The sequence below is a fragment of the Rhinatrema bivittatum genome, chromosome 12, assembly GCF_901001135.1.
Source record: "Rhinatrema bivittatum chromosome 12, aRhiBiv1.1, whole genome shotgun sequence".
In the NCBI taxonomy this organism is placed as follows: Eukaryota; Metazoa; Chordata; class Amphibia; order Gymnophiona; family Rhinatrematidae; genus Rhinatrema; species Rhinatrema bivittatum.
The window spans coordinates 14009577-14032853 of record NC_042626.1 but is presented as its reverse complement, the minus strand read 5'-3'; the positions used below and the strand labels follow the sequence as shown (position 1 = coordinate 14032853).

General features: G+C 44.0%; 1 protein-coding gene across 1 annotated transcript in view; it reads left to right on the top strand.

Annotated features, from left to right (window-relative positions):
• SCUBE3 (signal peptide, CUB domain and EGF like domain containing 3) overlaps positions 1–23277 on the top strand; it is a 464243-nt gene that overhangs the window by 369154 nt on the left and 71812 nt on the right. Inside the window, exon 12 of the mRNA XM_029573032.1 lies at positions 10073–10195. Within this exon, the coding sequence (XP_029428892.1) occupies positions 10073–10195 (123 nt within the window). The remainder of the gene's footprint in view (positions 1–10072; positions 10196–23277) is intronic.

The following is a 23277-nucleotide window of genomic DNA, read 5'->3' as shown; positions in this document are numbered from 1 at the left end:
CTGCTATCCAACTGCCTACTTTAGCCAGATAAACTTATCCAGCTAACTTGGCTAAGAGATTGAGCGGCACTGCTGAATATATTTAGCTATCTTAAATGCTTTAACTTTAGGACAACCAAATAGTAGGCCTACACTTATTGGCTAACTAAGCCAGATAACACTGAATATCTGTGTTTATTAGGATAAGTTAGATGGACAAGCGCCCTACACCAGAACTTTCCTTCCTGCACCTTACTTAGCAGGCTAACTTTTTAGCCAGATAAAAAGTTAGCAGGCTAAGTGACAGCTGCTGACTGCAATTGGATATTCAAATAGCGCTATTTTGTCAGCTAAGTCTGCACTTAGCTGACTAATTGGCACTGCATATCAGGCCTATAGTTCACGTTTCTTTTTTATAATTAAAGTGAGCTCTAACAGGGGCCCAAACTTGGTGAGTTTTTTAGTTTATCTTCAACAACATTTATTTGTTTATTTATTTATTTAAAAACTTTTCTATACCGTCGCTAAGTTATATACCATCGCAGCGGTTTATAAATAGGCACATAGACTAAGGTTAGTAAATCTAGGATATCGTACATTCTAACAGGTGCCAATAAAGTTCAGTTACAATTTCATAAATAAAATCATTATTTGAGTAATGTGGGTCAAGTCCAGGTATATTATTGAGTTACTTTCTCTTTGAGATATTACTTCTTAAATGTAGGATTGCGTAAATTAATTCTCATCTGCATTACTCTGTACTTTCAATCTCTGCCCTCCACACTCTTTAGTGAAGGCTTTTTTAAAGAGCCATGTTTTTAAATTTTTCTTAAAAGTTTTGAGATTATTCTGTAATCTGATTTCAGGGGGCATCGTGTTCCATAGTATGGGCCCAGCCAATGATAAAGCCCTTTCTCTCACTTGGGTTAATTTTGCTGACTTTACTGAAGGGATTGTTAGTAGTGCTTTGTTTGCTGAGCGGAGGTTTCGTTGTGGAACGTGTACTCGTAAGGCTGTGTTTAGCCAGTCTGCTTCTTTATCATATATTAGTTTGTGTATGGTACAAAAGGCCTTGTATTTTATCCTGTATTCGATGGGTAACCAATGTAAGTCTGCTAGAGTTTCGGTTATATGGTCCCTCCTCTTTTTTCCCGTCAGTATTCTGGCTGCAGTATTTTGAAGTATCTGGAGTGGTCTTATCGATGTGTTTGGGAGTCCTAGTAAGAGTGCATTGCAGTAGTCCGTGCTGGAAAAGATAAGTGTTTGCAATACGGTTCTGAAGTGGGCGGGTGTGAGTAATGGTTTCAATCTTCTGAGGACCATAAGTTTTGCGTAGCCTTCTCTTACTTTTATAGATATGTGTTGCTTCAGGTTGATTTCTGGGTCCATTGTTACTCCCAGATAGAGTGTCCATCTCCATAACCAGTTACACCTTTCTCAGTCATTCATCCATAGAAGGAGATGCAGGAGCCTTTTAATTTGCCAGTATAGTCCTCCAGTCAGCTAGAATCAGTTTCTGAACCAGCATAGTATCACAGTTCTGCCCGCTGTGCAGCCTCCCCATGCCATGTTTCCACCTGCTATGCAGCCTCCCCACCAGCAGAGGCCTTCAGCGAGCCCTGCTCACAGCTGCCCTAACCACCTCTTTGCTGATCACCTGACTCAGCAGTACCAGCCCTACTTAACCCATCCTTTCCAGTTCCTCCTTGCCTCTTCATGGAGTCACGTCAGCTCCTTGATCTTTGCCTTGCGGCCTGCCTTGCGGCCTATCCAGGCCTTTTGCCTTGCCTTGCGGCCTATCCAGGCCTTCTGCCTTGTTTTGTGGCCTACCTTCGGCTTCCTGTCTTGCTCTGTGGCCTTTCAGGCCTCCTTGCCTTACTCTATGGCCTTCCAGGCCTTCTTGCCTTGCTCTGTGGCCTTCTAGGCTTTACTGCATTGCTCAGTGGCCTTCTGGGCCTACTTATCCTGCCTTGCAGTCTTCAGGCCTACTAGGATTACCTTGCACAGTCTCGTGTCCTGTTGTGCTCTCTTGTTTACTATTGTCTGTCCTAGTGCTGTCCTTGTCCACTCATGTCCTTGTTTAGTCCAGTCCAGGTCCTTGTCCTGCTCAGTCCAGTTCAGTCCCTTGTTTGTTTCCCAGGTCTTGTCGTTGTCCTTAGTTCAAGCCCTGCCTGTATCCAGCCCCTGCCTATCCTCAGTACTAGCCTTGCATTCAGCCCTGCCTGTATCCAGTCACTGTCTATCCTCAGTACCAGCCTCACTATCAGTGCATGGTTCCGGCTCCCAGTCAGTATCTGGATTCAGCTCCCGGCCTGTGCTTGACTCCAACTCCCAGCCTGTATTTAACTCCCAGTCCATGTCTGTATCACCATGATATTCGCTAGAAGGAAAGTCCTACTGGCCTCCAGAAACCAAGAGCTCAACCTATGGAGGAGGTGGCTTGCTAGGCAGAAGACCAGATCCAGCCCTGCCTTGAAGTCCCATATCACTTCTGTAGGGGGGCTTCCTGATGCCAGCCTGCCAAACCGTGACACATAGATACTGAGCAATCTGGGAGGGGCAAGACCAGCAGTCTTTCCAGGCCCTGATTTATGCACAAGTACACTAAACATGTGCCTAGAGTGGCAGAATTCTGGGGGTGGAAACTTTTCCTCCACTGTTGGCCTCCTGCAGGCCTCCAATCGCATCCTGCTTCCCCTCATCTCTCCACCATATGGGTCTGTGGGTCAAACCTTATTCCCCCCCCCCCCTTCCCCAGTTTGGCACAGCTATTAATCATATGGAAGCAAGCAGGAACTGGGTAATCTCATAGTCCTTTGATCATAGGCTCCATCTCTTGCAGAGAAGCCCAGAGGTGGTGAGGACACTTCAATGTGTATACATATATTCATAATTTGGCTACCAGATCTTCCTTATTTTATTTTTATTTAACTTCCAGAAGGGTGAAATCTTGGGGCTGCTACTGAAAGTACACAAAAGTGTGCCCCTCCATTTGCATTTTCTCCAACATGCATCATCCCTTGCAGGAAAAATAGCTTTCAAGTAGATAGAGATGATCTGTAGAGCAGAGGTTCTCAACCATCCTCAGTACAAACCCAGCCAATCTGATTTTTAGGCTATTCACAATGAATATGAATGATTAGATTTGCATGCAGTACTTCCATTGTGTGTAAATCTATTCTCTTGCATATTCATTATGGATATCCTGAAAACTTGGGAAGCGAGGTGTGTCCCAAGGCCTGGGTTGAGAATTCCTGCTGTAGAGTATCTTATACTATTACACACATACATTGGCTGAAATGGAGCACCCTTTTACACTTTTGAAAATGCCATCCCATCATTGATGCTAAAAATTAACCCCTACCAGGAGCATGATCTGAACTCATCGGTTTCCCGTGCTACAGCGTTGCAACTGTGCTAGAAGCAAAAACTACCTGCTATTTATGCTTCCAGCATTAGAAGAATAAAGCTATCTTACTCTTCTAGCACTGGAAGCATAAACTGTGGATAATTTACACTTCCAGTGCAAAAGCAGTGCTGCATTGCCAGGAGTCCAGTGAGTTAAGATCATGCTCCTGACAGGGATTGATTTTTAGTATCATGGTGGGGGGAGGGGGGTTCCAGGGAGATGCAGTTGGCCTATGGAGACTGCCCGTGGGTGGGAGGAACTGGGGAAGAAGCAGGACTTATATTTTCATTAACCGGGAATGGGTTGGGTGGGGGGATCGGTGACAGCTGAAGAGAGATTGGCTGTAGAGGGTGAGAAAAGGGGAATGAAAGACGATTGACTGGGGATGTGAGAGAGAGGATGGGGTGAGAGGGAAGGATGACAGGATCAGGTGGGGGTTAACAGAAGGGCTTGCGGTGAGAGAGGATCAGCTGTGGGATGTGAAAAGTGCTGAAGGGGGGGATGAGCAAGGGGATGGGCTGGAAAGGTGAGATGAGCCAGAGGATGCAAGAGGGTTATCAGCAAGAGGGGTGGAGATTGAAAGAAGGTTGAGAAAGGGTAGAGTTTGAGCGAAAATTGACTAGAGAAGGTGGCAGTTGAGAGAGGAAATCAGCCAGGGTCATGTGAAATTGCTAAAATGGGATCATATGATTTATAGCTATGAATGTTACTATTGTAAACCGTTGTGATCTTTACATGGAATGATGGTATTTAAAATGTCTAAATAAATAAATAAAAAACATGCCGACTACCACAACTTCAAATGTTTTAGGGGGGTTTGCGGGGTGGGAGATACACAGCCAACAGTGCTATATATAAAATTGGGGGGGGGGGGAGAATCAGACCATAGACCCTTTTACTGGTTTTTTACTTGCCTTTGACAGCAGTACTAAAGTGTTCTGACTAGCCTAGCTGGTTATTAGAATTCGGTTAAGTTAGTCAAATAACCTAACACCTCCCTGAAACGCCCCCAGAGCACCTCTCTTTTTATCCGGATTTTAGCCAGATAAGGGACCGAATATACCAAAACTTGCCATTTAGATAAATAACTTTTTCATCTAAATTGCTTTTAAATATTGACCTCATAAAGTAAAAAATTGCCCAAAACATGCGAAAATCCAACTACCTCATGACTCTGTAGTAATTGAGTCCACTCTGAAAAGAGCTAAAAAAATCAAAAATATATTCTAATGCTCCACCAAGAAAAGAGGAAAGATTATTGGATAATCTTGGGAGAAAATTCTTCAAGCATCAATGCTAGAAAGCAGATTTTGAGCACATTGATTTCAAATGGTTTAACATCTTTACAGTCTCTGTACAAAATAAGAGACGCCTGGGATCAACTTCTGTCTGATTTCCAAGACAAATTATACCTCATCTTAATGAGGTGAATGAATGCACAAAGCATCTCATAAAATCAGTGTATGACAGCTTCATCACATCATCAAGGTTAGCTGTTCTAAGCTTTTTTGAAATTGATTTCTGCATACATAGTTTTGCTGAGCCCCTACTATTACACATGTAACTGTAAAGAACCCTGAAATGTTGTACTTGTCCTTTCCATCATGACAAAGGTGGGTACTGCACTAGGGTTGTATTTTCATGCCCTCAGGGTTTCAGGACATTAAATCTCTTCCAGAAAGCATTTTATTTGCATTCGTAATTCCTGAGCGGGTGGGCGGTGTGCTCTTTTTTGGCCTGCACAAAGCAGCCACTTCATGTTTTTAGCTGGTTTGTTTTAGTTTTTTCTAATTTCTCTTCTTAAGTGTTGCTTTGTAATCTGCATGAATAAATAATTTACATGTTTTTGGCATTGCATGCTCTGGGGAGGGTTGTAATAAAATGCAGAAGAGAAACAGTCGGAGGCTGGCAGCTGTTTCTTTGAACTAATAAATGTTTTCATTTCAGCACAAGTTGCTTTCCCTTTAGCTAATGAACACTTGCAAATGTTTGCAAAGCAGCTCTGAATAAATAGTTATGTAGTTTCAAAAGCTAATTTCTTTTTTTTTTTTTGCAGACTTCCCTCTTAAAGAGAGGTTTAACAAAAATTCTCAAAATGCCATCTTGGGGTTAGTCTCGTGGACCCAATTTGTCAAGGGGTTCCCCCAAAGACAAAGAAGGAGCGAGACTCATTTATCAGACTTTGATCCCCTCCTGCGTTTATCTTTAATTTTTTAACGAAACAGCTACAGTACATTGGTTGAAGGTCATCTACCATCACAGTTGAATCAAATTTACAATGGATAGCCTTGAAAGCCCATGGTATATAAGTTATAGTCCTTACTTGACAGTTGGAGGTAGGGGAATAATTCTGATGTGGAAGTTCAGTGAAACACGACCACTTTGCACATTCACATTTCTTGCATTTGACTATCTACAATAGTGGATAATTCAGAGATGCTTCTAAATTCCTATTAATTCTACCTCATCTCTCTCACAGACATGCACAATCTTCAGTTCTCTCCCCATAATTTTGCATATACATATTGTTCTGTCCAGGACCATCTTTAGACAGGTAGTTTATGTAAGATAGGTGTTATGTGATCTTTTGATTTGTCTTGTGGCAGTATTTTGTAAGCATTGGAGGTGTTTTGTTTTGTACTGCAATGCCATTCAATAGAGAGTTAGTCATTTGTCCAACTGGAGATTAATCATGAATTACTGTGGCTAGGTTGTGCTGATCAAAATAGTTATATAATTAGCAGATCTGATGTAGATACATGAAGGAAGTTCTTGTTACCTTAAAAATGTGAGATGCCTCATTAAAATTTTGTCAAGTTGAACCTCAAGGCTTAGCACTGATTCTATGGGATAAGGGAGGTTTCGGATAAAGAAGGTAGACTGTGCAGCGGATGTTCTCAGCAGCTGAACTGAAGTTCAGATTTAGAGGGGTTTAGTTTAGGTTTGTGGTTATTGAGCGTATGGGCTACTGCAGTAAAGATTAGCGATGGAAGAGGCTTGGTCCTATTTTGATGCAAAGTTGAATGTTATTTCCGAATAGATGGCATTCAATGTTGGAGGAATTGATAAGGTCACAGATTAATCAATTATAAATATTGAAGAAGACTGGGGAGAGAACAGAGCTCTGTCGCACTCCACAATTGAGGTCCTTGGGGGTGGATGGTTTGTTGACCTTTGAGACAGCTTGTGTTCTGTTGGATAGAAAAAATTCAAAACATTTAAGGGGTGTGTCAATGCCAATGTTTCCTAAGCATTGAATCAAGAGTCTGTGATTGGCCGACAGAAATATCTAATAGAACTAGGATGGAAGCCACCTCCTTTGTCTACTTTAAGATGAATACTGTTGGTGATGGCCAATAGGACTGATACATTTCCTGAAGCTAGATTGGTGAGGGTGTAGGATATTGTTCTCTTCAAGGAAGTCCTAGAGTTGGAAGTAGACCACTGTTTTTATACTAGTTTGGAAAGAAAGCGGATGCTAGAGACTGGATTGTATTGATCCTTTGAAAATTTGTCTGTGTCCTCTGATTTATTAGTTTCTAGAAAATTTCAAGAACAGCTTTAAAAAATTTGAGTATTCCTTCATTTTTCTCTGCCTGGTGCTTCTTCTTTGAGTCCTGTCTTTACATGTGGTGGTAGAACTTGGGTCAAAATTGAAGTTTAAAAATGTACAAATGCTAAGCTGTGAGCCTCTTTGAGCAACCCTGGAACACCCATTCTGTTTAGCCTGTTTGTTGCAAGGTTGCAGGCACGGCGTTTTTGGAGAGGGAGCAGCGTCCCCAGCCTAATGGTTAACAAAGTTCGGTCAAATGGATGATTGCTATAGAAGCGGAGATGGATATTTTTTAATAAGTCATGTGGAAAACTGAGACACAGTGAATGACATCGGGAATTGTTATCAGAAAAATGGTGGAGTGGAGATTTTTGTGGAGAAACATGACATTGATGAAATAGAAACTGGTGATACAGTAAGTTGAGTGTTATATGAGAGCAATAAAGGGAGAGATTGAAACATCCGTGGTGAGAGCAGTGGAAGGAAGAAACATTACACGCTAGGAATAAATAATGATTGAGAAGATGAATAAATATTGAAAAGAAGGGGAATCTATTTCATCAATGGAGATTGTATTTGAGAAAAATTTAAGATTGTTTTTGTGATGTACAAATATATTATTCCCTGAGGAAGCCTGATCTAAGCAAAACAAATAGGATCCTAATTGTTGGAACATTGAGTGAGTGGTGTGAATGTGTGAGTATGTATGAGTAAATGGGGAATGGTTTTTTTTTTTAAATATGTATTGTGTGGGTTATATAAACTTTGTATAAGTAAAATAAAATATTTTGCACATAGTGAATTGTGTTTCCTCATGTGATGGGTGATATAATTGATTAAGGAAACCAGATTCTTTCCTTCTGTGATATTGTTGCAAGGTTATGTCATAGAATATCGCTTTCAAGATGTCTGCTAACAACCAGCAGGTTCACTTAAATTTTTCCAGACTTACCAAACACTCAGCAACCGAGTGCAACTGAAATCAACTCTGCCACTAAGGTAGAGCATAAACATCAGGGATATATAGTGGCAAAAAATCAGCGAGAGGGAGAATTGGCAAGGAGGATTCAGGAGAGGTGGAGTCTCTCTCATAGTGCTGGGAGGGCATGGGGGGACAGTGCCCCTCCCAGGATATTGTCTCTCTCCTCCTCCTCTCCCAAGCAAAGCATACAAATTGTGCCTATGATGTGTCTTCGGTTAGCTTAAGCCCTTTCCACAACAGGCTCCTTTCCCCACACTCCTGATTGGGCCACTCTTCCACTTTGTAAACATATTTCAGTACTTGAACTCTCACTAGATTTTTCATTTTTTTTCCTTTTATCTTGTCAGTTGTATACTTTACCTTTTCAGCTGGTTAGTTTCCTAACCCAATCTCTTTTTTTTCCTTTTTATGAATGGGATCAGTACTTAGCCCACTTCACAGAGCAGAGCCAGGCCTGGTTACATTTCCTGTGTATGGTCATTTGTATGTAATTTGAAACAGAAAATCCTCCCTCCCTCCCTCCCCAACCATCCACCATTCTGCAAACAGCGTTCTGAGTTGTGGTTACCTTGAGATTTGGAGGAATTGGGAGTGTGCACTTCACTCCTGCCACCACACACTTTCTCACACAAATATTCCCTCCCTATCTTCCCTCCCTCCAGGGATGACCCCCCAGCACTCTTCCCTCTGTCCCCAAACTCCACCTCTGCCTCCCATCCACGGCCCAAAGCCCAACCCCAGGACTCTTCCCCTCCCTAGAGGTTATCAGTTTAGTAGGTAATAATCAAAGGCATTTCTGTGGGTAAAATAGTGCTTTACAAAACTGTCCGCCCAATATGCAGGTAAACTTGTATACGTATGTCATATACACTCATAAGTTTAACTGAATAGAGCAAAAGCATTTGCGTGGACAGGGCTGAGTATGGGGTTTGCATTTATGCATATACTTTTCCATTTTCAAAAGTTTGTGGGTAACTTTTTAAGCAAAATTTCTGTGAACAATTTGACAGATATAATTGTGTGAGTAGTTTTGGTGGGAGAATTTCAAAGCGAACTTACATGTGTAAATTCACTTTGAAAATTTGTGTCACCTAAGCACATATTGACAGTTAAATTTATGTGGGCTTTTACAAAATTATCCCCATAATGTGCACTGCAACTTGTGTACTAACTCCAAAACAGGCAATTCAGAAACATTCCTTATCTATCCTAAGATGTCCTCAAGACGCGCATGGATATGTACAAACAGCATAGCTAATAGCTGAATTGTTTGATCATTTGTTTTATTTTAAATAAAATTAGAATTGTACAAAAATTTAGAAGAAGACATTTAGTATGCTGGGGAGTGGGGAGGGAGTATAATAATTTGTCCTAATTTATTTATTTTATTTATTTAATGAGTTTTATATACAGTCATTCGGTTTTGCCATCACAACAGTTTACAAAGTTATAATGTTTAACAGTGTTTAACAGTGTTTCCAAAAAACGGTTTATATGGTTGTTAACATAGAATATATAATTTATGAACTAGGTTCGTATAATAAACCAAATATTACAGAACTGAGAAATAATAATAGTTTGTTGGGTCCATCTGTCTTCTTAGTGTTATATGATGGGAGCGAAGTTTTGATTCATTGGGTGAGTTGGTAGGCTTTAGTAAACATCCATGATTTTAAGTTTTTAAGTTTTCTTGTGTTCTGAGATCTATTGGGAGGGTGTTCCAGAGTTTGGGGCTTCCGAGTGAAATTGCTCTCTTTTGAGTTGAGGTGAGTTGTTTGGATCGAGAGGGTGGGATCTTTAATAGTCCTTTATTTGCTGATCTGAGGTTTCTCTTTGGATCGTGCAATTTAATGGATGGAGTAATGACTCAGTTTAGAAAGAGTCATAATTAAACATGTGATTACAATTCCACCAACAGAAATGTGTTTTTATATGAATTCTGTTATATTTCACTATATTGAGAAATTCCAAGAGTATTTTTTTATCAGCAAATAAAATTCAAATTAGGAATGTGATGTGATTCTCTTAAAATAATGGACAACATTGCCTTTTTTTGCTGGGTTTTTACCTGTGGTATATATAGCCAAAAAGCTTTCTCCATGTTGGTTTTCAACAGTCAAAGGTTAGAAAAGTTCCTCATTTCTTGCAGATGTCGATGAGTGCAGCATGAATCGAGGAGGCTGCAAGTTTGGTTGTATCAATACACTGGGAAGTTACGAATGTACCTGTCCAGCCAGCAATAAATTGCATTGGAATAAGAAAGACTGCATAGGTGCGTAAGGCCATGCAACACTGCCATCTAGTGAAGAAGGAGCTCATATTAAATTAGCACTAGCTAAATTCTTTCAGGTCAATATTCAAAGCACGTTCAGCACTATGCCAGATAAGTGGGACTTATGCGCCCATGTTCAACGGCCGCCACTTAACCATATAAGTTTCTTAGACACCTAAGATGTACACACAAAAAAAGTGGGCGTACTTTGGGCGGATCGGGGGGCGGAGCGAGTTAGACGTCTAACTACTGATATTCGGAGTTAGGAATACAAGTGAATGTCTAAGTTTAGACAGCCCACAGAGCAGGTCTAAGCTTAGGCAGGTAGACTTATCCGGTGAAGTACGCATATATATATATATATATATATATATATATATATATTCAGTTTGCCATGCCACTGAATATACATCGTAACTTAGCTGGATAAGTTATATCCAGATAAATTACTTAAATGGTCAGCTTTGAATATTGACTTCTTCATATTTATTTATTTATTTGTCTGTTACTGCTATATTGTTTACTTTTTTGGGTTTATTCCCAAGTTTCAAAATGTTTTTGGCCCAGTATGTTACCTTATGTTCTTATAAGATGTGTGCATGTTTTATTGTAGCCATACGCATTGTTTTCACAAATCTCCAGTGAGTCCACTTGTTGACTGGATATATGCAGTATTTATACATAGCATAAACTGATGTGATGCCTGTGTGAGGTATTAATATTTCTCACAGGACAAGCAGGATGGTAGTCCTCACATATGGGTGACATCATCAGGATGGAGCCCAATCATGGAAAACTTCTGTCAAAGTTTCCAGAACTTTGATTGGCCCCTACTGGGCATGCCCAGCATGGCACTAACCCTGCAGCCAGCAGGGGTCCCCCTTCAGTCTTCTTTTTTCTGCGCAGCAGTAGCCTCGTGGTAAAGGAGCTCTGAAGAGATTCCTGACAGGAATTTTCCTCACGGAATTACTAAAAGTTAAATTGCCCCACAGGGGTCCCTCCTCTAACTTTTCTCAGTCCGCGGTACTCCGGTAAGTTTTTACCCATTTTCCGTCGATTACCGTCAAGTTTGGCCCTCGTGGCTTACTGGCCGTCGACCGTACCGCAGCTCGATTTTTTTCCATGGTAATGGAGTCAAGTTTCGTCGGTGCCCAGACTGTACCCGCACCATGTCTATCACAGACCCCCATAAAGTCTGTGTAATGTGTCTAGGACGCGAGCACGATGTTTTGACCTGCACCAAGTGTGCCCTAATGACACCGAAGGGTCGCAAGGCCAGAATGGAGAAGATGGAGCTTCTCTTCTATGCTCAAACCCCGACTCAGTCCATTGCATCGACGTCGTCAGAACCGACACTGTCAACTTCGCGCCAGCATCGACCGCCGACCGGTGACCAACCAGCATCGACAACTTCTCGGCGATCGACGCCCTCTACTCCCCCTCAGGATCGAGGGGATCGCAGGGAGAAACATCGCCATCGACACCGTAAGACTCGGTCCATCGAGGGAGAGAAATCATCGACCTCGCCATCGTCCGAGCCACTGTCGAAGAAACCCCGTCCAGGAAAGGCACTGACCATTCCTGCGACCGGGTCACCGAGGTAACCTCACCTGATCGGGGATCGGGAGCCGCGACTCCGCCTTTAACTGTGGTCCCTCCAGCTATGCCTCTGCTTCCTTCTTCTGTTCCAGAGCCGGGGCTGCTTGCTCCAGGTCTCCGAGAAGAACTGGACCGGATGGTTCAGGAGGCCATCAACAAGGCGATGCAACGTCTTCAGGTTCCTCCGGCACCGACACCAGCACCGCCTGTGGAACGATCATCGACCCGATTCCGGCAGCGCTAGCACCACTGCTATCCAGGATGGAAGCGCTTATGGCCACTTTTCCACCGATGGATCCCAGGTCTTTGGCTCCGATGCCCTCCCCACTGACAGCATCATCGGGAGGAGAAACACCGTTCCGCATCCCTCCATCGGGAGTTCTCCCTCGCCACCGACCCATCTATCGGTGCCAATACGTCCGTTGGTACCACCGAGTCATTCATCGATGCCTTCGATGCCATCATCGGTGCCTCCGATAATTCCTCCGATTCCTTCAGAGCCTACACCGGGTCCTTCAGGTATCCAACCACCCTGTCCCCCTCTAGTTCCTAGAGGGACGGGTGCGGATTCTTATGATACCTGGGGTGATGATACCTCAACAGACACTGATGATTTACCTTCACCACCTTCACCCACTGAGAGTAGAAAGCGTTCTCCCCCAGAGAATCTTTCCTTTATAAATTTTGTGAAGGAAATGTCTGAATTGGTTCCCTTCCAATTACAGACGGAACAGGATGATAGGCACCAGATGATGGAGTTACTCCAATTCCTGAATGCCCCCAAGGTAATCACCTCTATTCCCATCCATCAGGTCCTTCTCGATCTCCTCAAGAAGAACTGGGAACATCCTGGATCAATTGCTCCAGTACACAGGAAAGCTGACACTACCTATTTGGTCAGTCAGCCCCAGGTTTTCAAAAATTACAACTTGATCACCACTCGGTTGTGGTAGAGTCTGCACAAAAGAGGGCGAAAAGGTCAAAGCCTCACTCGTCTGTTCCTCCTGGAAAGGAACAGAAGTTCCTAGATAACATTGGTCGCTGAGTATTCCAAGGAGCCATGCTCATCTCCCGAATTGCCGCCTATCAGCTTTATATGACAGGGTCATATAACAGGGTCATTTTTAAGCAGATACAGGATTTTTCAGACTCCCTGCCTCAGCATAAGAACATAAGAAAATGCCATACTGGGTCTCAGACCAAGGGTCCATCAAGCCCAGCATCCTGTTTCCAACAGTGGCCAATCCAGGCCATAAGAACCTGGCAAGTACCCAGAAACTAAGTCTATTCCATGTTACCATTGCTAATGGCAGTGGCTATTCTCTAAATGAACTTAATAGCAGGTAATGGACTTCTCCTCCAAGAACGTATCCAATCCTTTTTTAAACACAGCTAGAGATTGGTCTAATTTTTCCACCAGGTGAGAGACAGACGGAATGAGTCGGTGACGTGGACAATGGTCGACAGAGGCTGAATAGCTTGAGTCCATTGAGACCTCAGAGTCCAGTGCATGAATCTCATGGCCAAGTGGGCCATTGGTGTGACATGGACTGAGGATGCCATGTGTCCCAGGAGGATGAGAAATTGGCATGCAATCGCAGAGTGCTGAGACTGCAGCTGGTGAGCAAGAGATACAAGAGTCAGTGCTCATTGTTGAGGTAGGAAAGCCTTTGCCTGTAAGGTGTCCAAGTCTGCCCCAATGAACGACAAGGTTTGAGATGGGACTAAGTAGGATTTGTCGTAATTGACGAGAAATCCTAACGAAATTAGCGTGTGTAAGGTTAGATTGAGGGCGACAGAGCAGCTTGCTGAGTGGGAGCCCTGATTAACCAGTCGTCCAGATAGGGGTAGACATGAACACCTTGTGTCCTGAGGAAGGCTGCGATGACTACGAGGCATTTTGTAAAGACTCGTGGTGCAGAAGCTAGGCCGAATGGAAGCACTCTGTATTGATAGTGCTTGGGGCCTACTAGGAACCTCAGGTACTTGCGATGAGCTGGACATCGCAATGTGGGTGTATGCGTCCTGGAGGTCCAGAGAACGGAGCCAGTCTCCTCTTTGTAGAAGAGGTAGGAACAATCCCAAGGTGACCATCTTGAACTTTTCTCGCTGGAGGGACTTGTTGAGGGCCCGTAGGTCCAGAATAGGACGGACGCCTCCCGATTTTTGGGGGATTAGGAAGTATCGGGAATAGAACCCTAGGTCTTGCTGAGAGTATGGAACGGGTTCTATTGCTCTTGACTGGAGAAGGAGGGAAATCTCTTGATCCAGAAGAATGGAGTGTTCAGATGTTCTCCATGTCTGTAGAGGTGGGGATTCCGGTGGCAGGGCGAGAAAGTTCAGATGGTAACCCTGAGCAATGATTGTCAATACCTATTGGTAGGATGTGATTGAATGCCACATGATATGGAAGTCGCACAATCGACCTCCCACTGGTATGTGCGACAGAGGAATCTGGCTGCTGCTCTCTAAGTGGAAGTCAAACACCGGAAGCAGGTCCTGGTTGAGGAGCTGCTTGTGGTTTTTGTTTACGGGTTTGACGAGACTGTGGTTTTTGATAAGGTCTCGTGGCACGGGATCTAGTTGGTGGCTGGTAAGACTTCTTCGGGCGGAAGAAAGACTTCTTAGAGTCCTTTCTAAAGGGCTGCTTAGAAGAATAGTTGAAAGGCAACAGAGAGAGCTGTCTTAGGGTCTCATGATGGTCCTTTAATTCTGCCACCGTCCGTTGAATCTGTTCACCAAACAGATTATCTCCAACACAAGGCAGGTCGGATAACTGGTCTTGTACTTCTGGGCGAAGGTCAGAAGACTTGAGCCAGGCCCACCGTCTCGCCGAAATAGCAGCTGCAGACACTCTGGTAGAAGTGTCAAAAATGTCATAAGATGTTCTAATCTCATGCTTGCCTGCCTCAAAACCCTTGTTTACTAGGGTTTGTAATTGTTCTTGAAATTGTAATACTTCAGGATCTCTCCATCCGTTGGCACATTCCCTTGGGAAAGGACCCGCTTCTGATCACTCATAACGACGGGAGCCTACGCCATCCCAATCTTCAAGCCTTATCCCTGACGGCATGGATGTTGAAAGGTTAATCCTTCAACCACTTAACCTTTCTGAATCAGTTTCCCGTGTCTTGATTGCTTCACGGAAGCCTTCCACGAGAAAATCTTACTCTTACAAATGGAAAAGGTTCATGTCATGGTGCTCTTCTCAGTCCCTTGACCCCTTTTCCTGTCCAATCCCAAAGTTTCTGGACTATCTCTGGCATCTATCTGAGTCAGGTCTAAAGACTTCTTCCATCAGATTGCATGTCAGTGCGGTTGCCGTGTTCCATAAAGGTGTCGGGGACGTCCCTATATCAGTACAACCCCTGGTAACACGCTTTTTGAAGGGCTTGCTCCATATCAAGCCTCCACTACGTCCTCCGGCCCCTTCTTGGGACCTTAATCTGGTTTTGGGTCGGCTCATAAAACCACCGTTCAAGCCTCTTCACCCCTGTGACCTTCGATATTTATTTATTTATTTAAGGCTTTTCTATACCGAATTTCTTGATGCAGATCAAATCAACTCGGTTTACATCGAACAAAGATTTTAACAATAACATAGCCAATAAACATATTACAAGAGGCAGATATTGGCAGAGTCAAAAAGTTACATTATAACAAGGGCGAGCAACTGGGGATTGGGAAAAGAGAGGGGGAAAACAAGAGTATAGAACAACAGGATACTTTATACAATGAGTGAGGGTGGCTAGAATAGCCAATCTCTAAGGATACTTTTAAGATTAAGACATCTATGTGATTTAATGAGTGATTATGTGGAGCGTAACGTGAACAGAACATTAAAAGATCAGTGATGTAAATTTGGTCTAGGCGCACGGAAAGGCTCGGCCGATATCTCACATGGAAAGTGATTTTCCTTTTGGCTATCACTTCAGCTCTCAGAGTTAGTGAATTGCAGGCTCTAGTTACCTATCCGCCTTACACTAAACTTCTGCAGGACCGGACGGTACTCCACACTCACCCTAAGTTCTTGCCTAAGGTAGTATCGGAGTTTCACATTAATCAATCCATTATACTACCTACCTTTTTTCCCAGGCCTCAGGCCCCATGCCAGCCCAGGAGAATATGCTCTGCATACCCTTAACTGTAAACGGGCTCTAGCATTTTACCTAGACCGTACAGCTGCCCACAGGGAAAGCACTCAATTGTTCATCTCTTTCCACCCTAACAAGTTAGGGAAGCCTGTAGGTTAGCAGACTCTCTCCTCCTGGTTGGCGGACTGCATATCCTTCTGCTATCAGCAAGGGGGCATTCCATTCCAAGACTGTGTTAAAGCACACTCTGTGAGGGCCATGGCGACTTCAGTAGCACACCTACGATCAGTGCCGCTTCCTGATATTTGCAGGGCTGCTACCTGGAGCTCTCTCCACACCTTTGCAGCCCACTATTGCTTGGACAAAGCTGGAAGACAAGATTCCATCTTCGGCCAGTCTGTCCTTCGAACCTGTTTACAACATGATGTACCAACACCCTTCCACCTGCCCTGTGCGTGCGGTTCAGGATGCCCTCTACCAAATTCCGCCCCAGTTGTTGTGCCTGTTGCATGCCTTTGGGTCCATTTGGTGCCTGTTCAGACATCCTCAGCTCGGTACTCACCCATATGTGAGGACTACTATCCTGCTTGTCCTGTGAGAAAGCAAATGTTGCTTACCTGTAACAGGTGTTCTCACAGGACAGCAGGATGTTAGTCCTCACGAAACCCGCCCACCGTCCCGCGGTGTTGGGTTTGTAACGTTTTGTTATTTTATTTTTCGGCACTGCAGGTAGCTTTCAAATAAGACTGAAGGGGGACCCCTGCTGGCTGCAAGGTTAGTGCCAGGCTGGGCATGCCCAGGAGGGGCCAGTCAAAGTTCTGGAAACTTTGACAGAAGTTTTCCATGATTGGGCTCCATCCTGATGATGTCACCCATATGTGAGGACTAACATCCTGCTGTCCTGTGAGAACACCTGTTACAGGTAAGCAACATTTGCTATATGTGTATAGCAGCATCCCAATCTATATATATATGTACACATAAAAGTGTGCACAGAAATGCTTTCCATGCATACTTTTACGAGTATAATCTCTAGGGTAAGTTTCAAAAGTGCAATTATGCATGGAAAAATGCATTTTTACACACACAAATGTGTTTGAAAATTACTCCCTAAATACGCTCTGAAGAATAACTATATCTGCAGAAAAAGCAGATGCAAATCTGTTATTGAGCAGATCTAAAGTTAGTCTGATAAACGTATTTATTTATAGGCCGATACAGTAGGACGCGTTAGAGTGTGGCAGTGCCGGGCGCACCCTCGTTTGCCGCACACACAGTTCTGATCACATACCCCTCGATACTCTATTTAAATTGCTTGCAAAAGCAAGCCGCACCCAACCCGCGTCCAACGCGCGTCCATGAAGCGCAATCCATTTTACTGTATAGGCGCTTTATACAGCGCCTATACAGTACCTGTCATTTCAAATGTCATTTCAAAATGACATTTGAAATGACAGGTACCAGGAAGTGGATCCCAACTTTAACCAAAAGAAAACCTAAAAACCTAAAATCCCCTCCTCCCGAAGCAACTCGACATGTAAAGTATTGTGAATAAGTGTAACCAAAGTCAACTTACTTTTTCTTTCTTTCAGCCCTTTCAGCCCTCTCTGCCCTCCTCCGGAGGCGCCACGGCTCCCCTGCCTCCCAGAGGCAGCCGGCGGCGAAAGTGGCTTCCAGCGGCCCCCGCCAGCGAAGACGCATGCCCGTAGTGCACGGGCGCTCAAGCCAGCGAAAGCACATGAACAGGCATGCGTGACGTACGCCGTGATGTCACGCACGCCCGTTCATATGCTTTTGCTGACTTGGGGGCCCGTCAATTTGGGTGCACAAGCCAGTGAAGCGTATGAACGTACGCCATGACGTCATGCGCTTCGGTGGCTTGAGCGCCCAAATTGACGGGCCCCCAAGTCAGCAAAAGCATATGAACGGGCGTCCATGACGTCACGGCATACGTCACGCACGCCCGTTCATGTGCTTTCGCTGGCTTGAGCGCCCGTGCACTACGGGCGTGCGTTCATCCGTCTTCGCCGGCTGGGGCCGCTGGAAGCCGCTTTCGCAGCCGGCTGCCCCCCCAGGAGGCAGGGGAGCCGTGGCACCTCTGGAGGAGGGCAGAGAGGGCTGAAAGAAAGAAAAAGTAAGTTAACTTTGGTTACACTTATTCACAATACTTTACATATCGAGTCATTTCGGGAGGAGGGGATTTTAGGTTTTTAGGTTTTCTTTTGGTTAAAGTTGCTTCGGGAGGAGGGGAGAGAGGACTGAGGCTGCCCCGGAGACCGGCACTCATGGACGCGGCCAGGGCAGGTGAGCGGGGGCTGGGGGAAAGTTTGCCGTCTACCCTTACCCCTGCCTCTAATGCAGGGGTAGGGGTAGGCGGTAAATTAGCAGGTTAAACGCGCGGCTAAACTGCAGGTTTAAAAGGCGATAGTCAGGGCGCACGTTACTGAATGGGGGGGAATAGCTAATCCGATCGTTTACAACTCATATACATGCCGCGGGCGGAAAGGGTTACCCGTTGATTTAAAGAAGCGGTAAGGATAGGTTAAAAGGGATAGTGAATCGCGGGTTGGACTAACACGGCCAAATTGTGAGTAGAAAGCGGGTTAGAAGCAGGGTAACCACGTCCGCACTTTACTGTATCGGCCTGTTATTCAGCTAAAGGTATATTCACTGACGTAGCCACACCACTGAATATTCTGGACAAATTAGCCAGGTAGTGGTTGAATATTAGACCCTTATGTGTTTTGAAAATTGCTCCCTATGTAGCATGTCTTTCTCTGTTTCTGCACCCTCTAACTGCATTTGCCTCTTCACCATCCTAATATCTCCATCTGTTTAGGCCCCCACTTTTTGACGTAACTCTTTAGTTTTGAAGTGCTGATTTTAGGGTACTTTTTGAGCCTTATTTTTAAATAACTAGCAGGCCGATACAGTACAGTACGCTCTGCTGGAGCGCACTGTTAACCCACCTTTGGACGCACATTTTCAACATGCATGTTGATGGCCCTATTAGTCATTCCCGCGCAATACAGAAAGCAAAATGTGCAGCAAAGCCGCACATTTTACTTTCAGAAATTAGCGCCTACCCAAAGGTAGGCATTAATTTCTGCCTGCACTGGAAAAGTGCACAGAAAAGCAGTAAAAACTGCTTTTCTGTGCACCCTCCGACTTAATATCATGGCGATATTAAGTCGGAGGTCCCAAAAGTTAAAAATAATTTAAAAAAAAAAAAAATTTAAAATTGGCCCACGGCTCGCAGGTTGAAAACCGGACACTCAATTTTGCCGGCGTCCAGTTTCCAAACCCATGGCTATCAGCAGGTTTGAGAACCAACGCCATCAAAATTGAGCGTCGGCTGTCAAACTCGCTGACAGCCACCGCTCCTGTCAAAAAAGAGGCGCTAGGGACGCGCTAGTGTCCCTAGCGCCTCTTTTTACCGTGGGCCCTAATTTGAATAATTTTTTTTCTGAATCGCGCGCACAGGAGAGTGGCCTGTGTGCGCACTGAGAGAGCGGGCGCTTGCCTGCTCTCCCGCAATTTTTACTGTATCAGCCTGTTTGTTACAGACTATAGGCATAGTTTGACTGTTTAATTTGAGAGGGATTAGCATCTGAGAGGAAGTGTGTGAACGTTCTCTCCTCCTTCCCCCACTCCCAACATAGATTAACAGGAATGGTCTACTACTTTCTTCCTTTTCCCCAACTCTCATGCATGTGTTTATTGTTGCTCTGTTGGGGTAGGAGGGGTATGTAAGAGAGTAGTGGGGCTTCTGATTGTGTGAAGGGGTATGGGAGTGTGTGTGGGGGAGGTGGGTACACACTAACCTCACTGAACCTTCCCCACTCCCATGTTCTCCACCTCCCATTCCTCCTAATCCCACCTCTCTTACTCCCTCCCCTCCGCCCCCCCGGCTCCCATTTCCCCTATTCCCTCCCCATTTCCCCTATTCCCTCCCCATATCAAGGGTAACGCGGATTAAACCCATGGTTACAGAGAATTCAAAGCTGAGAGATGTGATGGTTAGGGATGTGCATTTGTTACATCTGTTATAGCAGGTACGCATGTGCCTCGCCAGCTTTCTAGTACACACGGGAAATGGGGAGAATGCTTGTAGTTTTAAAAATGCGATACATGCATACTATCCATTTTCCAGCGTGTATTAGAAAGTCTATGAGGTAGGCGCATACTGTCTGAAGCAGATGTAACAAATGCAAATTTCTAGAGTCAGTGAGCTACAGGAATTCCTGTTCATAAAGAGCTATGAAGGGAGCTATCAAGTGAACCAGAGTAAAGAAGACACGCCTCTGAAAACTCCCTATTGGGCCAGCATTAGATATCTAAATTGAGGGATGAAATTAAGGAATCCTAGTCTGACACACCTTTGCTATTCCAACAGTTTTTGTGGAATTTGCTTTGGGAGAACTCTTCCTGGTTCCTGCTTTGTGCTTGGCTCTTGTTTCAGGTCTTATTCCTGCTTCTTGTCTGGTTAAAGAGGGTACCCATATCTACAGCAACCATTTATTATGGAGACCGATACATACAAGATAACCATCGAGGTCATATTATCACAAAGGAGGGGGGTGGGGTCTAAAATCTTCTCTACCTGTGTGTTTTCTACTCTTGTAAGCTTACTGCTGCTGAGAAGAACTACCATGTCTATGACAAAGAACTCTTGGCTACAAAGACAGCCTTCGAAGAGTGGTGCCGTCTTCTGCAAGGGGCACATAATCAAGCCCAGGTATTTGCAGATCATAATAATTTAGAATTTTTCAAGACCACATGCAACATGAATTCAAGGCAAGCCCAGTGGTTCTTTTTCATAGTAACATAGTAATGATGGCAGAAAAAGATCAAGGTCCATCCAGTCTGCCCAGCAAGCTTCCCATGGTAGTAACTGCCACTCTGTGCAGATTACTCCATGTTTCTGTTAAGGGTAATAACTGCCACTCCATGCAAGTTCCCCCCATGATTCTGTTAAGGGAAGTAACTGCCACTCCGTGCAGGTTACCCCCAAGCCTTTTCATTCATTCCCATCCTCTAGCTTTTAGAGATCCACAGTGTTTATCCCATGCCCCTTTGAAATACTTCACAGTTTTAGTCTTCACTACTTCCTCCGGAAGGGCATTCCAACCATCCTCCACCCTCTCCGTGAAGAAATATTTCCTGATATTGGTTCTAAGCCTTCCTCCCTGGAGTTTCAAATCCCAATTTATATTAACATATCAACCAGATGCAATGAATAGTAAGGTGGACCCTTCCTGGAAAGAAGGAGAGAACCCTCCAAAACCAGAAGCCTGTGCTCCAGTCCTCCATCCTGAGAACTTCATTCTTTGAGCCAAGAATCTTGATCTCCTGGAATTAATACGAACCAACCTGCACCAGAATGAGTTTTGCCAGGCCTGGCTACAAGACTTGGGAGAAGGGGAAAAGACATAGGATTAAGTCAGCAGAGAACCCTCCTTTACATGAAAGATCAACTTTATTTATGATTAATCTGTAACCCGAAACACACACTAGCCCATGGCTAACTAATTTAATAAATGCCATTCTAAACCAAGGCTCACTACTCAGCTTGTTCAAAAAGGCTGTTATATCCATCCTAAAAAAAAAACTCCTGGTGCTGATCCTAAAATAATCAACAACTTTTGCCCTGTCTCCAGTCTTCCCTTCTTATCCAAGGTGGTGGAAAAAGTAGTTTGCCTCTAACTCTTTGATTTCCTAAAGGAGTACAATATCCTACACCACTAACAATCCAGGTTCAAGCGAGGCCATGGAACAGAATCAGTCCTGCTGGCTATCACAAACATGTGGATTAAAGTGATGACTCCCACATTGTCCTGCTTGATATCTCGCCGCCTTCAATACAGTTGATCACCTTCTCCTGGTCCAGCAACCCAAGGACATCGGCATCGATGGCACTGCCCTAAAGTGGTTTGCATCATTCTTTGCCAACAGAACATAGTTATGAGGGCCAACAAATCATCCAGCCCTAAAAAGCTCACCTGTGGAGTGCCTCAGAATTCAGTCCTATCCTCGATACCTTTCATCATCTACATGCATCCTGTCTGCACCTCATCCAGAAATTCAGTATTGTGTGCCACCTATTTGCAGATAACATCCAACTCTACATCAAATTGGATCTAACCATCCATTACCCATCTCAATAACTCTCTTAAAGCAGTAGACCAGTGGCTTAGCAAACACAAACTTAGACTGAACCCATCTAAATCAGAACTCCTCTGTCTCAGTGATCAAGATCACCCCTTACAATCACTTCCCTAACTAATAGGTACCAGCTTACATCCCAAGGAGTTGGTGCACAGTCTAGGGATTCAATTTAATCAAAATCTCACAGAGGTACCCTACATCTGGAAAGTAGTAAGGTCCCCCTTCATATTTGTTTTAGATTCGCCAACTGCTTAATTTATTTGATAAACACAATTAATCACCAGCTAAATCAATAACTACAATTCCCTATACAATGGCATCTCACAATATAGTTTGAAGCACCTCCAGCTCCTACAAAGTATTGCTGTGAGAATTTTGGTAGATGCAAAAGCAACTAAGCCTACTCTACATCAATTTCACTGGCTTCCAGTAAAAAGCAGGTTAAAATTTAAAACTCTCTGCTTTGTCTTCAAATGCTTGAATACCTCTCTCAACTTCTCTCCCCTTAGACACCCTCAAGGGAACTTCAGTCCTCCGAAATGGCTCTTCTTTCCACTTCTCCATTGACTGCTGCCAGATTGTCCTGCATGAGTCTCCATGCTATCATCTGTTATGTACCAAATATTTGGAACAAAGTACCACTAGCCCTGCACCTGGAGCCATGCTACTTTAAGTGCAGGAAAAAAGCTAAAGCATAGTAGCTTTTCAGCCAGGCTTTCCCCTAAGATCCACATTTTCAGCCCAACTTCCTGAACTCCTGATGAGGTACTGTATTATACTCAACTAGATCTTGAAACTATTCACAATTTGGTTTTGCTATGTTGGATCCCAATGATATGTTATTTGCAAATTCTGATTTGATTGTAAGCCTTTCTAATGCCTCTGTTCATTTAAATTTATTGTAATCCACCTTGATACCAACTTTGGGAAAGGCAGAATATCAAATGTTCATAAATAAATAAAGGCATTCCATATCTGCCACAGCTCCCCACTGGCAGTTGATTTAGGTAGCTCCAAGCCCAGGGAATTAATTGTTGGGAATTTTGGTTGCCAAAGAAGAGCCAAGATACAGAGGAGTATGTTATATCTTGCAAAGTATGTGCACGGAACAAGGTTCCACATCATCGTCCCCATGGGTTATTATTGCCATTACTTTGTCTTCGAAACTGTGGGAATGAATTTCAATGGATTTCATCACTGATTTATCATCATCTCAAGGGA